Source organism: Chelonoidis abingdonii, chromosome 4 (assembly GCF_003597395.2).
Source record: "Chelonoidis abingdonii isolate Lonesome George chromosome 4, CheloAbing_2.0, whole genome shotgun sequence".
NCBI lineage: Eukaryota > Metazoa > Chordata > Testudines > Testudinidae > Chelonoidis > Chelonoidis abingdonii.
Window position 1 is genome coordinate 34,235,574 of NC_133772.1, and position 15,913 is coordinate 34,251,486.

Here is a 15,913-nt window from a genome sequence, read left to right on the forward strand (position 1 = left end):
TGATTGATTTTCCCTTGTTTTAAGATCCAAGGGGATTGGATCTGGACTCACCAGGGATTGGTGGGGGAAAGAAAGGGGGATGGTTAATTTCTCCTTGTTTTAAGATCCAAGGGGTTTAGATCTGTGTTCACCAGGGAACTGGTGAAGTCCTTCAAAGCCACCCAGGGAGGGGAGAGTTTTGAGGGGGCAGGAAGTGCTCCAGACACTGACTTCTGGAGGGTAGCAGTGTACCAGATCTAAGCTAGTAATTAAGCTTAGAAGTGTCCATGCAGGTCCCCACATTTGTACCCTAAAATTCAGAGTGGGGAAGGAACCTTGACAGTGTGTTTGTGTGTGTGTGTGTGTGTGTGTGCAAACTTCAAACTGGCTTAACAAACTGTTGTGGGCTTATTTAGCCCTTCCTTGCTACACCTGCAGAAGGAGTGAGGCTTGGAGGGAAGGGTTAAAAGGGGATTGCCCAGCTGAGGTAAGAGCTGGCTGAGAGGGAGCCTATACCCCTTGCTCCCAGAGTGAGAGAAGTCTGCCTGGGCCCAGGACCTGACTAGAGATAGCTGTCTGCCAGAACCTCCCTGAGGGAAGGGAGGCCTCCTGTGGGGCTAGTGTTCGATTGTTACCACTGACTTTCCTGTGGGTGCTGAGCAGGCTGAAGGTGCCCCTCCTCATGTAACAGTCAAACACAGAGCTCACTAGGGACCCAACAGTGCTCTGTAGCAACAACTTGAGCAACTGGGTCACCCCAGCTTTGTAGGTTTGATCCAAAGCCCACCAAAGTCAAACTGAGTCTTTCCATTGATGTTAATGGGAGTTGAATTCAGTGATATGTGACAAAGGTACCTCAGGAGTAACCTTCACGTCACACCTGCATCAGTCTCTTCTTAGGATGTAACTGGGCTGGTTCTGTGCTTATTTTGAAGATAGTGTTTTCCTCTGACTCTAAAGCAGAAGCTAGGGTAAGTCGGGTGTGATGGTCTCGATCTCGGGCTGTGTTAGAACATCCCCATCCCCAGAGTGTCCCATGTTCCATGCAGTCAGGTTCCTCTTCCAAACAGAGCATGTGGCAACACCAGAAGATAGGAGATCCTAGCTGCATTTTGTAATGGTTATGGAGTAGGGTGACCAGACAGCAAGTGTGAAAAATCAGGACAGGGGGTGGGAGGTAATAGGAGTCTATATAAGAAAAAGACCCATAAATCGGGACTGTCCCTATAAAATTGGGACATCTGATCACCATACAGAGTGTGCCGTGCTCCATGGCTGCCCCATTCCCCACACACCCTGCTGTGATATGTGTCCCTTTTTGTGCTCTCCCCACCCCCATGACCCTTTTTTGTAAATGATTGTTTCCTGGCATGTGGTCATGGCAATGGGAACATCTTTGCCTTTGTGTGATATGGCAGGTCACTCTGGGATCCTGTTTCATTGTAGGCAGCATGTGACAATCACTGAGTGGTGCAGACAGGAGGAGATGTGGAGAGAGCAAAGAGTGGCCAAAGCAGCTGAATGGATTAATGGGTAAAGTGGGGCCCCTCAAATCCCAGCCAGTTCTCGTCAGGAGGGAAGTGATGTTTTCACAGGGCACAATGTGAATACTGCACTGGTGCAAGTCTAGAGGGTTTCCGCGCATGTGCCATGGCAGTCAAAGCTTTTGTAGAGAGAGACATTTCCCCTGCCTACTTTTTCAGCATTTGCCTTAGGAGCTGCTTGGGCTGGTTCTTGCTTGAAGCCAGCAGATCCCTCTCACTCTTGGTCTACTCTCGTGTTCCCCATGTAGCAGTAACAGGGCCCTCAGTTCAGGGATTATAACATCCCTTCGCATTGCACCCGAGGCAGGGAATGAACAGAGGGGAGCACGGGGTGTGTTTGCAGGGCCCACATATTTGGTTCTTTCTGATCCCCAAAGGGGCTTCTGTCTGCACTTGTGTATTTCTGGTGTAAAACCCACTGGAGAATCAGGATGGCACAATTTAAGGGGTTGGCTCCAGGAGAGAATGCTACAAGGCTAATTTAAACCAGATTTCAGAGAGGCTGGAATGCAGGATGATGGGTTAGTCTGGTGATGAAGGGCTGGACTGGGACTTGAGACTATTGGGTTCAGTTCCCTCTTCTACCAGTGCGACCTTGGTCAAGTCACTTTGGCTGAGGTCCATGAAGATATTCAGGATCCATATTTCCATGGTAATCAGTGGATCTGGGCATCAGTCCATCTGTGCTTCAGTTCCTCGTTTGTAAAAGGAGGGTCCTACTGCCCTACCTCACAGGGTGTTGGATGAGAAACCAATAAAAAATATTGTGAGTTGCTCAGATACTAGGTGGACCTGCCAACAGTTACAAGCAGAGAACCAGTAGGTTCTATTTATAGATATGTGCGTAAATATGTCAGGGACCTCACGACCCGCAGCTCCCACTGTGTGCCTCTCACCCCTCAGTCCTCCCATGTGTCTCTGCTGCCCCATGGGTACCTCTGCCTGGCACCCTCCATTTACCTGTGACAGCTCATATGCTTCTGCTGCCCCCTTCCTTTCTGTCCTTCAGCCACGTGTCTTTGCAGCCCCGTGCTGGGGGAGGTGTGGAGCAGCACTGCCCGAGGGTGAGATCAGGGAGCAATTCTGGGTTTGCAGGAGGAGCATCACCTTCATATTGATGCATATAATAAAATTCATGTGATGGAGCTGGGGAGGAGGAATTTGGGGTGCAGGAGAAGGCTCAGGGCTGGGGCAGGGTGTTGAGGTGTGGGGGGTGAGGGATCTGGCTAGGGGTGAAGGCTCTGGGTGTGCTTGGGCTGCGGGGCTTGGGGTGTGGGAGGAGGCTCCGAGCTGGGGCAGAGGGTTGGGGTGCAGGCTCAGGGGTAGGGCCAGGGATGAGAGATTTGGGGTGCAGGCTGTCTCAGGGCTGCAGTGGGGAGAGAGGACTTCCCCCAGTCCTCTCTCATCACACAAGCTTGGGGCCAGGGAATAGGTGCCTCTTCCCCACCATGGTAGCTCCAGAAAGGCCGGGCCAAGGGAGGGAATCCTCTTCCCTGGCCTCGGCAAGTCTGGAGCTGGTCCATGCTGAGGGAGAGGCATCTCTCCCCGCCTCAGCCGTGAGCCCCTGCCTGGGGCTTAATAGGCAGCTGCATGGCCAAGCATCTTAGAGGGAACTTAGGTTGCAACCCCCCATCAGAACACCCATGAGGAAAATGAATAATTTTCTATTCAGTGGTTTGTGCTGAATGAGGCCTGGGGCCACACATTGGGTCAGCAGGATAAAAAGGATCCTGACTAGCTGTCCAGACAGTGAATGGGGGAAAAATGGGATGTGATCAAGTGACATCAAAGATTGTATCATGGTGCACATGCACAAGGGGGCTGAATTCTTGTCCCATGGGCATCCTTAACTCTGGCATTTCCTATCTTTTAAGTGCTGGAATCAGTAACCTTGTGTTCTTGTAACACAGGGATTTAATTTTTGTTTTAATTTAATTTGATATAATATTATGTATGTGTCATTTCTGAAGGAGAAGGCTGAGGGAGTCTGTGTGGGCTGGAGTTGTGAGAAGAGACTAATGGATGCAGTAGGGACCAACCACCAGAGAGAGCGACCATAACACCTACATCACTAGTCTCACCATGTGAGTATCTCTAGGGCAGTGGTTATCATATTAACTCTATGTGCAGGGCTGATACAAGCAAATCCAGCCCCCTATAAAGCTGCGTATTTAGGGACCCGTATATGGGCCATCCTTTGGCAGTAGTACTAAAACTGACTTACACCAGCTGAAATCTGCCCCCAGGCAGAAACCCCTCTCTCTGCTTCCATCCTAAGAGGAGTGGGACCAATGGATTTTGGTTCCCAGTTTTCTTATTCCTCTGATGAAATGAACAGAGAACTTCTCATTTCCACTTCTCAGCTGGGACAAGGGCTTCTGGCAGCTGCAAACAAAAACCAAAACCTGAGAAATTCTTAAAATGAGAAACAAAGCCCCAAATGGTGGCAGGTGGTGGGGTGTGAGCCAGCGTGGGAGCTCAGAGTTGCTGCTTATTTGATCTCAAAGAGAATTGCCCCAGAAAGACGACAGAGATTAAGGATTTCATATGGATGTATCAGAAATATGTCCTCCCTTCTTCCATTTAACAAGCAGCAATTTCCTTCTGAGTAACTGGATGAGAGACTTGTAAAGCTTTCCAAGCTCACTTTTGACGCTTATGATATTTGTGGTCCATGCAGATCCAATTCTGCTGACTTCATTTTTGTCAAAAGTTCTGTTTTCATGATTTTTTTAAATATTAAAGATAGTGATTCTTCCCCCTACCCACGAATAGGATGTAAGCCTCAGCTCCTGCTGATATCACTGCTATTTATGTATCAAGATGATGCAAAGTCCAGTCCCCATTCCGTCTGCTGCTCACTATTATACGTGGCTTGTCTTGGTTAAAGCTGCTACGATATTTTCTCCCAACATGGAGTGTGCAGGAAGGGAAAAGTGGTGAACATGTCTGTTGAGTTCATGACCTCACTATTCAGAGAAACAAGTTGCTGAAGCCAAAGGGGTGAATCTAAAAATCAATAAAGGAAATAAAAAACAACACAGTATACGTACATGGACTAAGAAGGCTTTAAATCGTACTTGCTGTGGTATGAGGGTTGTTAGAGAAATTCAGAAAGTGCTGAAGATCAGTTTTAGCTGGAGATATTTTAGTTTCTTTGTATTGCACAATAAACTTTGAGCAAACAGTTTCCTTTTCCTCTTCCTAGAGTTTATATATATCTGTGTTTGAACACAAAGAAGATGGAGAGAAACAGATCAAACCAGGGCCGTCAGATGATGTTGATGAGAGCGTTCTGACTAACAGTAAGTCCGTCACTTTCTGCATTTTCTCTTGAGATGGGCTATCTTTAATCTGAGCTAGTTGTAGTTTGTATATGTGGGTGGTGAGACCTCTCAGATTGGGGCCCATGGGTATGTTTACACAGCAACTGAGTGCATTCCCAGTGCAGGTAGATGTGCATGAGCTGTTTGTGCTCCCGCCTCAAAGTAGCAACATGGGAGATGGCTTGAGCTAGCCACCCGGGTATATATGCAGGGGGTTGGGCGGGATTTTACTTGGGCATCTAGTCTGTGTTGCCGCCGCCACACTGGTAATTTTAGGCCCTAGTTCAAGCAGAGCTGAAGCTCACATCTGTCTGTCTGTCCAAGCTGGGACTGACACCTCACAGTTGCTGTGTAGATGCACCCAGGGTTGAGCTGCCAGAATGTTAACAACCGGTTCCCTATTGGGTCTTCAGCGGCACTTTGGCAGCAGGTTCTCACTTGCTCTGGGTTTTTGGCAGAACTTCAGCGACGGGTCCTTCAGTGCCGCTGAGGACCCAGAGCGAGTGAGCGACGCACCGCCAAAGTGCCGATGACGACTCGGTAGGGAACCAGTTATTAAGCACTGCCCAGTGAGTGCAAGCCCAAGACCCTCCATCCTAACTGCCTCCCAGGGTCCCACCCCCTATCCAACTTGCCTCGCTCCCTGTCCCCTGATTGCCCGACCCCAGGGGTGAAATTAGAAATAGGGACTTACCAGTATGGGACTGGGTTGGGGCCAGCTCTGGCCCTTGGAAGGGGTGGGGCCTTGGGCAGAAGGGGCAGAGATGGAGGGTCAGAGCCAGCCCCAGCCCGCCGTGTACCAGTAAGTGCCCTCCCCTCCCCCACCAGGGTAGCAGCAGCAGCTGGGGGCTCTGGCAGCAGTTTCAAGGGCCCAGGGCTCAGCTGCCGCTGCCACCCTGGGCCCTTTAAACCACTGCCAGAGCCCCCAGCTGCCGCTGCTACTCCAGGGCTCCAGCAGCAGGGCTCTGGGGGCTATTTAAAGGGTTGAGGTCGTAGAGGCAGCTGGAGACCTGGGCCCTTTAAATAGCCCCTGGAATTCCACCACTTCTCCAGGGTTCTGGGGGCTATTTAAAGAGCCCAGAACTCTCCTGCTTCTTCTGCCTGGCCCTTTAAATAGCCCCGGAGCCCTGGGGTAGTGGTGGAGGAGCTCTGGCAGCTATTTAAAGGGCCCAGGGCAGTAGAGGCAGTGGGAGCCCTGGCCCTTTAAATAGCCCCCGAAGCCCCGCTGCCGCTAACCCAGGGCTCCATCAGCAGGGCTCTGGTGGTAATTTAAATTTAAATTGCCACCTGGGGAAGGCGATCCGCCCCGGTATGGCGCACCGGCTCTTGCCACTATGCCGTAATGGGGCATACCGCCTTACTTTAACTTCTGCCTGACCCCATCCACCACCACCCCGACAGACCCCCAGAACTCCCACACCTACCCAACCCCCCCATTCCCCATCCCCTGACTGCCCCCTCGAACCTCGGCCCCCTCCAACCATTCCCCACCCCTTATCCTCCCAGTCCCAGCCCAGTCCCCATACCATGCTGCTCAGGGCAGCATGTATGGATGACACATGGCCTGCTGCAGCTCACAGCCCCACCCCCTTACCATGCTGCTCAAAGCATCAGGAGCTGCAGGGCTGCCCAGGAGTGGTCCAGAGCGCCGGCACCGGGCTGTGCAAGACAGGGGAAGGCGGGGGAGGAACCGGGGGAGCCTCCCTAGCTGGGAGCTCAGGCAGGCCAGACAGGATGTTCCCACGGGCCAAATGTGGCCCGCGGCCCAGAGTTTGCCCACCCCTTTAACAACCGGTTCTAAACCGGCTTCTAAATTTAACACCTGGTTCATGCGAACTGGCTCCAGCTCACCACTGGACACACCGTATGTCAGAAGTTACCACTGCTCCACCTCACCTTGCTCTGATATCCAAAATACCCATGAGGTTCTCACAAGCTAACTCTCAATCTCAGGATGCAGGGCCTGATATTCCAGGACTGTATTTTCTGGGTTTATATTTTTGAAATGTTAATTAAATTAGGGTGTCCCACCTCTGTTTTCAAATCCGGTTGGCTGAAAAATACTGTTAGTATAGCCTCTACCTTCCTAAAACCTCTCTTGGCTTTACAGACATTAGCTAAGCTGCACCTCACCCTGTGAGTTAGATCAGTAGAATTATCTCCGTTTTACAGATATGGAAACAGACACAAAGAATCATTTGTGATAGAGAAACACTGAGGAGTTATGAGCCCCAGTGACCTTTTTCCACCATTAGCTTACTTCTTTCCTCTACATGGGAATAATTGTTATTATTAATGAACCAATTAATGATTAACACCAAGACTTCACATTGTATTTTAGCTTCTCTCTTGATGCCCAGTGATGGGAAACCAAAGCAGCAGAATCAGTGACTTGCTCTTACGAGCCCTCGACAACCTTTCTCAGGAAGACTTGAAAAGATTTAAAGACAAACTATCACATTCTGACTTTGAGGGGAAAGGTACTATCCCCCGAGGTCAGCTGGAGAATGCCGACAGGATAGATACGAAGAACCTCCTGATGGAATTCTATAGTGGGGACGCTGCAGTAGATGCAACCATCGAGGTTTTCACTCAAATCAACCTCCGAGATTCTGCTGCAAAACTCAGAGAAGAAAGAGAGAAAGGTAAGAGACATAAAGTTACTGTAAAACCTGGGAGTCTGCCCCAAGAATCTCCCCCAGAGCAGCAGTGGCAGGAGCAGAAGGAGAAACAGGCTGATGGCAGGAATGACAAATTCTGAATCCGAGCAGGAAACCAGGGGGACTCAGAGCAGAGATGCCCAGAGTGGCTCAGATTCTCTCACCTACTCCACTCCCCTTTCACCACTCAGCTGGCACAAAAGGAGCAGAGACAGCCTGTAACTCTCGATCTGAGGAAATCCCCAGTATGGGGGAGTCCCCAGTGGGTGTAGAGCCAACAGAGCGGTGCAGAGGGAGTGCCATGGACAGGGAGAGGTGGGGAGGAGGAGTAGCTGGAATGCATCCCTAGCTGGGGGATCATTCCTTGGTGACCATTAGCAACTAGCGCAAGTAAGACCAGCAGAGCTGGGGCAGACAATTGAACATCTGTAACTGGTAACTGGTCACAGCAGAGTATGTTATCCCCAAACAGCTGGTTGACAACATGAGACATTCCTGGGGTTCCATGCAGGATCTTTATTATCTCCAAGACTATCTTTTAATGCAAGAAACATATTCAGTGCAGTACAAACAGCCAAAGAGCCAGCAAGCCTGGAGAGCTGCAATTCCAGAGGCTCCAGACTGCTTTGCAGTGTCCCACAGGAGTGTAATAGCCAGTGCCAGTGAGGAGCCAGTATTTAGTGGAGCAGTGTTAGATTCCTTATGCTCAGTCATGGAGCTAAACTCAACCCTGTTACAGTCATTCCTGTTCCATTTCCTTGCATCCTATAGTGCCAGTGGAGCCCAGCTGGGCTGGTTCTGCCCAGGGTTCCTGGGATGGAAGCTCCAGGGCTGGCAGTGGGGCTCTCCCTAGAGGCCTTTGGAATTCACTGCCCTGGACAGTCCCCCAGGGGGAGAGTTTGGCAGCCTCCAGAGCACAATGCAGGAGGCAGTTACTTGGTTTAGACTGTGAGCTCTGTCAGGTTGGGACGTTCATGTTATGTGTGTGCACAGAACCTAGTACAATGAGCCCCTGATTGGGGCTCAGTAATAAAATAATAATTATTGAGGGGTGGGGAAAGGGTTGTTGTTCCCCTAAATTAGTCACAGATGCTTGGCAAAAGGAGTGGCAATATTATGCAGACATTTCTGGTTGCCTATGCAACGTTTAATCCAGTCAGCATTCTATCAATAAGTGAATCTAGTGAAAAGCTAGGGGTTGTTGAGAGGGAGGCTGGCCCAAAGTGGTAGTTATCCCAAATGAACAAATTCCCTCTGGCTGCCCTTAGTGTCTATTTTAGATCCCTACGTTTTAAAGGCTCTCCTGAGCCATCTAGCCCATCCCTGAACGAGGTCAGAATTCTCCTTCGCATGGACCCTTTAGTTGTTTCACCTAATCTGTGTCGGAACATGAGTGTTTGTGAGGGATTCCCTCTCCCCACAGACACTCTTGAATTGACTCTTTGTCCCAGTACCAGTTGTTCTGTGTTTCTCTGACCACGTGGCCGGCTCATCATGTAAAGTGCAGACTAGTCATCAGTGGAACGAGGCAGGGGGAGGTCCGAGAAACTGAGCTCCCTTCACAGTATTCCCCAAACTGAACTTGATACACTGATGGCTGGTAGCAGTGCTCTCCTTGGTGATTACTTCATTAACACAGGATGCGATTGCATCATTCTGTCACTTGCTGCCTCTGTACAGAACAGAAACACACTGGCATTGAAATACACTCTGCATTCTTTCACTGTGTAATTTCCCTTTCAGAGTTTCATCAGAGTCATAAACCATCAGAGTTGTCGGCAAAAGGTATGTGATGGGTACCCAGGAAGTTACTTAAGGACAGCGGTTCCTGCTTACTCAGTTGGATACGTTCACAGAACTATTGCTGTGAAACAAAAATGAACAGTTTATATGGTCTGTAATTCCCCAGGTTGTCTTTGTTCCATCATTAAAAAGATATTTGCCCTCCTCCAGCCCACTGGGACCTCTTCCGTCCTCTATGAGTTCTCAGAGACAGTGATTCAGAGATTGCTTCATCTAGTTCCTTAAGTATCCTAAGGTGAATTTTTAGGCCCTGCTGACTTGAATGCATCTAACTTATCTAAGTAGTCTTTACCCTGCTCTCTCCCTATTCTGGCTTTTGGGTTTTCCCTCTTGTTGTTAATAAGAATTGTGTTAGCATCTGGTCACAATTAACATATTTAGTGAACACTGAAGCAAAATAGGCATTAAACTCCTCAGTGTTCTAGGTATCATCCATTATTAGATCTCCTTCCCTGCTAAGCAGTGGACCTGTGCTTTTCTTTGTCCTTCTCTTGCTTCTATTGTATTTATAGAGCCTTTTATTGCTTTCTACTTCCTTCACTAGATATGACTGATTTTGTGCCTTAGCCTTTCTGATTTTGTCCCTACATCTCTGTGCAATCCTTTTGTTCTCATCCTAAGCAATTTTTCTGTCTTTCCACTCTTTGTGTCATGGTGGATCCCAGGAATTGCAACCATGATGGGGACGTTCGCTTCGTCCATTTCACGTGTTCTTCTGTTCCATTTAGCGGCCACCAGAAAAACTGTGTACAAAAAGGGGAGGCAGCCTCATGCCATTACAATGAACCGATCAAAATCCTTTGGTGATTTCAATTATAAACATTTTTCCTATTTCTAGAATCTCTCGGCTCATTGTCATGCCAACCTATGACTTTACCAGGAGCCTTGCAGACCCCTCAGTACAGCTTTTCTAGCTTAAATAATCCAGTTTGTATCAGTTGTTTTACAAACAATTTTATATAATGGGCTGAGTGGGACTTTTATTACCTTGGGCAACTTCCAATAAAGACGTGTGCAAAATGTCCCTCTGAGTCAGTATTAAGCAAATGTACTAGCCTTGTGCTGGAAGACACTCTGCTGTAGGGGCACCATCTCTTAAGTGAGGAAGGTAACTGGAGGTAATCAGTTGTGGTAATTAAAGATCCTGTGACGCTCTCTCTTGTAAACCCATGTGTCCAGACAAATTCTAGTTTATGAAGTTACATTCTTTCCACCTACATTCCCGGTATTGTTTCAACTGCATATGATATTCTCTTCCACTGTTGACCTACCTTGTTGTGTAGTGTTCCTGTGCACTGTCAGACAGTAGCCGGGTTTCATCAGAGAGGTGGCTGCATTTCACTGGGGATGAAGTGATGCCTAAAGTCTTTACTCAAATGAATAATTTCAGTGGGGTGACCATATTTGAATAAGGGCTGCAGGATCTCACCCATAGTTCAGTGATTTCAGGATCCTTTTTAAAGAAGGTTTCATTATTTATGTGAAGAACCATTATTGTTGTTACAATAGAACTATTTTAAGAGATTAGTCTATCTGTTTTCTGAACTTTCAGTTCAATATTTCTAATGTCTCATGTTGCCTATACAGGCTACAAGAAGAAGTATAAAGAAGATATTAAAAAGAAATACAAGCTAATAAAAGATATGAACAGTTGTTTTGGTGACAATATCATTCTAAACAGAAGATACACAAACCTCACTATTGTAGACAGACCTCGTCAGCCAAAGGAGAGAGAACATGAAATAATGGCCATGGGATGGAGACATGCAGAAGTCATGACTGAACGAACTAGTTCTGCAGTTACACTGGCCACCCTCTATAAACCTGATAAAGATGGACAAACTCCACAAGTCGTTGTGCTGCTGGGAGCTGCTGGGATTGGGAAAACAATGACTGCAAGAAAGATCATGTATGATTGGGCAGCTGGGGAACTCTATAAGAAAAAGTTTGATTTTGTTTTTTACATCAACTGCAGGGAAATGAACCTTCTTAATGAGAAGGGAAGTGTGGCTGACATGATTTTTAAAAGTTGGCTTAATACAAATGCACCAGTTAACCACATTCTGGTGAATCCAGAAAAACTCCTGTTTATAATAGATGGGTTTGATGAACTGAGATTTTCCTTTGATCAGCCTAAAGATAATCTGTGCACTGATCCATGGGAGAAGAAGCCAATGGAAATCCTCCTGAGCAGTTTATTTAGGAGAACAGTTGTTCCTGAATCCTACCTGATGATCACTACAAGACCAGCTGCTCTGGAGAAACTCGGGCAATGTTTGGAATGCTCACGTTATGCAGAGATCCTGGGGTTTTCCAAAGCTGAGCGAGAGGAATATTTCTACAAGTTCTTTGGAAATGAAAACCAAGCAAGACAAGCTTTACGATTTGTGAAAGCAAATGAAATTCTTTTCACAATGTGCTTTGTCCCCTTCATATGTTGGATCATCTGCACGGTTCTGAAACAACAGCTTGAAAAAGGTGAGAATCTCACACAAACTTCAAAAACAGTCACTGGAGTGTATATGCTCTACCTTTCCAGTTTAGTCAAGCCTCTCAGCAACAATACGAAGCAACACTTATACGGAAATCTGAGGGGACTTTGCTCCTTGGCTGCTGATGGAATCTGGAAACAAAAGATACTGTTTGAGGAAGAAGAAATCAAGAAGTTCGGCTTAGATCAAGAAAACTCTCTCCCCCTCTTTTTGAATGAGAATATTTTTCAAAAAGAAACTGACTGTGAATGTCTCTACAGCTTCATTCACTTAAGCTTTCAAGAGTTTTTTGCAGCTTTGTTATATGTCCTGGAGGAAGATGAAACAACAGATTCAGGGATTCCCAAGAAAGATGTGAAAACATTGTTAGAAAACTATGGAAACTCTAAAAATTATTTAATGTTAACAGTGCGATTCCTGTTTGGGCTATTAAATGAAGAAAGAATGAAGGACCTGAAAGAAAAATTTGGGTGTAAAATTTCACCTAAAATTAAGGCAGATTTACTGAAGTGGGTTCAAGCAAACCAAGAAACAGATTTAACATTGCTCTGTGTTCATGAAGGGATTTATCAAAGTTATCAGCTTGAGTTGTTTCACTGTGTGTATGAGATGCATGAAGAAGATTTTGCAGTTAATGCATTGGATCACTTCACTGCACTGAATTTAAATCAAAATAAATTTACCCAGATGGATCAAAGGGCTCTTTCATTCTGTGTAAAGCATTGTCGTCGTCTGGAGTCACTTTGTATGTGTGACTGTACATTTATCTTAGAAGACCACAAGGAAGAACTCCCAAGACGACAAAAGTGGCGACATCAGTAAGTATTATCTGAGCTGGAAAATCTGTATTTTCTTTAACAGATTAAATGTTGCTTTTCCTATGTCTTGATAACTACCAATTGGCTGAATGACCCACCTGAGAAAATTCTACTGTTACTGTAAGCTAATGATACAGTTATCACACTACCGAAAAAAATGACCTCCTTTTTTTAAAAAAATCATGATTGTTTGGTCTGCTCTGTCCTCTCAATGACTGAAATGTTTGCTGTACTGTTTTGTATACGGATATGAATGGGGTGAGACAAAAGAGCCGGGGAGGGAAACCTGCTTTGTGTCAACAATTGTACAAAGAAGTTTGAGAGCTGCTCACTGAGACCTTCCATGATGAGGAAATCACTAGGAAACAAAACTAGCTTCCACATCCCCGGTGTACAACTAAAGCACCTTTATAGTAGTAAAACTGATCCACCCTAGGGATTGTACTGGTCAGAACATTTTGGTAAAAATTTGTCTCCTAACCAAAATAGTTATAGCAGAACTAAAACCGTGGGTTGATCAGGCCACAACTGAATATCAGCATGTAGTTTTACCGTGCAGTTGTGTGTAGAAGGCAGTGTGTTTGAACACTTCACTGATATTAAAATAAAATTCAGAACAAAACCAAAACTTGAAATTTCCCACAAAATTCTGAGTTTCAACCACCCCTAGCTGCAACCAGAAGACAGGTGTCGTCACCACCAAACTATGCTGCAGCTCTTTAAAATAACAAAGAACAATTGTTTTTGCTAGAACTCTTCACCACAATTTGCTGCATGTAGATAAAACTAAAATCATCATTTAAAAAAAATCAATTTTATGTAGGATCTGAAAAATATTTCAGTAGCTTCTTACTATCAGTATAATTGGTTTTTAACCAAAAGAAAAAAAAAGGTGCATTTAATAATTGGTCGTGTGTCTCAGTGTCGGCATTAACAACTGCTTGGCAGGTCTCCAAAAACAATCCTAACCCTACCTACCATGTCGCGCGCATCTTGCAAGACTGTCACGTTTCCACATAACCAGTGCAATGTCATGCAGGGAGTTTGGAGTTTGTTTTTTTTTTCTGGGTGAGGGAAGATGCCACAATAACGAGTAGCTTAGCAGACGGTGCATTGAGGTACCAGCTAAAAGCTTGTGAGTTCTCATCCCAGCTGTTTTCTTGGCTGCTCTTGATATTGCTCTGCCTTTTTCATCCCTTATTAACATAAACCTCAAAACCCTGCCTTAGGGGAGGTATAACTATCACTCACCCATTTTACAGCTAAGATAACAGAGAGATTGGCAAGTTCACATCAACAGAGCTGAGGATAGAACCCAGGCCTCTAATAGCATGGATCTAAGCCTCATCCATTTTGCCACCCAGCCTATAAGGTGAAAAAAGCCAAAATATCAATACATTCAGACAGAGTGGCTCTTTGTTCCTGTCTAGTGACTAGATTAGGGGTAGGCAAACTATTTGTCCGGAGGGCCACATCGGGGTTGCAAAACTGTATGGAGGGCCAAATAAGGAAGGCTGTGCCTCCCCAAACAGCCTGTCCCCTATCTGCTCCCTCCCATTTCCCACCCTCTCAGAACCCCTGACCAATCCAACCCCTGACCACTCCATCCCTAACCGCCCCCCTGGGACACCACCCCCTATCCAACCCCCCCGCTCCCTTCTCCTGACTGCCCCAACCCCTATCCACACCCCCACCCCCTGACAGGCTCCCCGTGACTCCCAAGCCTATCCAACCCTCCCTGTTCCCAGTCCCCTGACTGCCCCCCCAAACCTCCACCCCATCTAACTGCCCCATGCTCCCTGTCCCCTGACTGCCCCCTGGAACCCCCTACCCCTTATCTAATCCCCTGCTCCCTTATCATGCTGCTCAGAGCAGCAGGAGCCTGCAACCACACCACTGTGCTGCCCAGCAGGAGTGGCATGCCAGAGGGCTGCAGGGAAGGGGGGACAGCGAGGAAGGGGCTGAGGTCTAGTGTCCCCGGCCAGGAGCTCAGGGGCCGGGCAGGATGGTCCCGCAGACCAGATGTGGCCCATGGGCCGTAGTTTGCCCACCTCTGAACTAGACAATAGAGTGAGCAGTTCGCAGATCTCTAATAGCCTCTGTACTCATGGGAGTGGTTCTTTAAATCAAGTGACAGATTCTCATGTGTTGAGGTTGAGAGCCCAGGACCACTCCCTGCAGATCAGGGCTGGCCAAATCAGGCAGGGAACAGATCTGACCCTGGTCTCTCACATTTCAGGTCAGTGTCCTAACTACCCAGTTACAGAATCAGTCTTGCTCTCTCTGGCCCAATGAATACTTAAGATTTGCACAAAGTGGAATAGCTCCAACAGAGAGAAAAACACTAACCATAGGATTATTAGCTATTCTGGGATGAGATCTCTCCCTTCCTCTCCCCAGAGGTATTGAGGAATGTTTGTTGAACTTTTTCAAACCAGTTCTACTGAAGACAACCCAAGCAGGAGGGTTGTTGCAATGGCTCTGCTATCTCTAACCAGCAAAGCGTAGACTCCTCCCAGAGCAAAGAAGAGAACCCAGTCTAACAATCCTGAAACCCAACAGCCTAGTGCTAGGGATTCCCTGCTAACAGGATGTTGGTGGTCCCAGAATGAATTGCGATTGGTCAGTACCAGCTCTCACCTCACAAACTCACCACCACGTATTGCACTAACTAGTAAATTATACGGTTTAGTCTAATGGGCAGAAGTCAGTAAGCAGGAGTCATGTGCACCAGCTGCCCAACCACTGTCAAGTGTTTTGCAGGATGCCCAGCAGAGGTGAGTTTTAAGGAGGGATCTGAAGAAGGCTATTGCAGAGGAGTAATGGAGTTATGACATGTTCCTCCCAGGCACAGGGGACGGCAAGAGAGAAAGCATGAAAATATTATGGACTAATGGGTAATGAAAGCTGGCATGGTCGGCAGAGTAGAGGCAGAGGTTGACATCTTGATAGTGTACTACAGTAACAGATAGGGCAAGGCTAAGACATAAAGGGCTAAATTGTAAAGAGGAGTAACTTGTTTTCGATTCAGTGGAGAGGGGTGGCTAGGTTACCGGGAACACATCTCCCCAAAATGGTGCTGCCTTCACTGGCTCCCTATTGACCCAAGTCGAGTTAAATGTGGTTGTACTGACTCTTTTCAAAGCACTGCATGGTGCTGACCCCAGCTGAGAGAGAGAGAGAGATCCAGTCCCTCCATGACAGTGACTTGGCCTGGTGACTTTGTTCCACAAGAAAAAACAATCTGACAAGGAAGGAAAAGCTCGCCTCAGCAGGAGACTAAGTTGTCAC

General features: G+C 47.1%; 2 protein-coding genes across 2 annotated transcripts in view; one reads left to right on the plus strand and one right to left on the minus strand.

Annotated features, from left to right (window-relative positions):
- The window catches only part of LOC116836373 (NACHT, LRR and PYD domains-containing protein 12-like), a 596,145-nt gene that overhangs the window by 408,554 nt on the left and 171,678 nt on the right, over window positions 1–15,913 (minus strand). The gene's annotated exons all lie outside the window — the stretch shown is intronic.
- Window positions 4,634–15,913, plus strand: part of LOC116822637 (NACHT, LRR and PYD domains-containing protein 3-like) — a 56,947-nt gene continuing 45,667 nt past the window's right edge. The window contains 4 exon segments of the mRNA XM_075064653.1: window positions 4,634–4,828; window positions 7,191–7,494; window positions 9,253–9,294; window positions 10,900–12,622. Coding sequence (XP_074920754.1) covers window positions 7,212–7,494; window positions 9,253–9,294; window positions 10,900–12,622 — 2,048 coding nt within the window. The 5' untranslated portion in view covers window positions 4,634–4,828; window positions 7,191–7,211.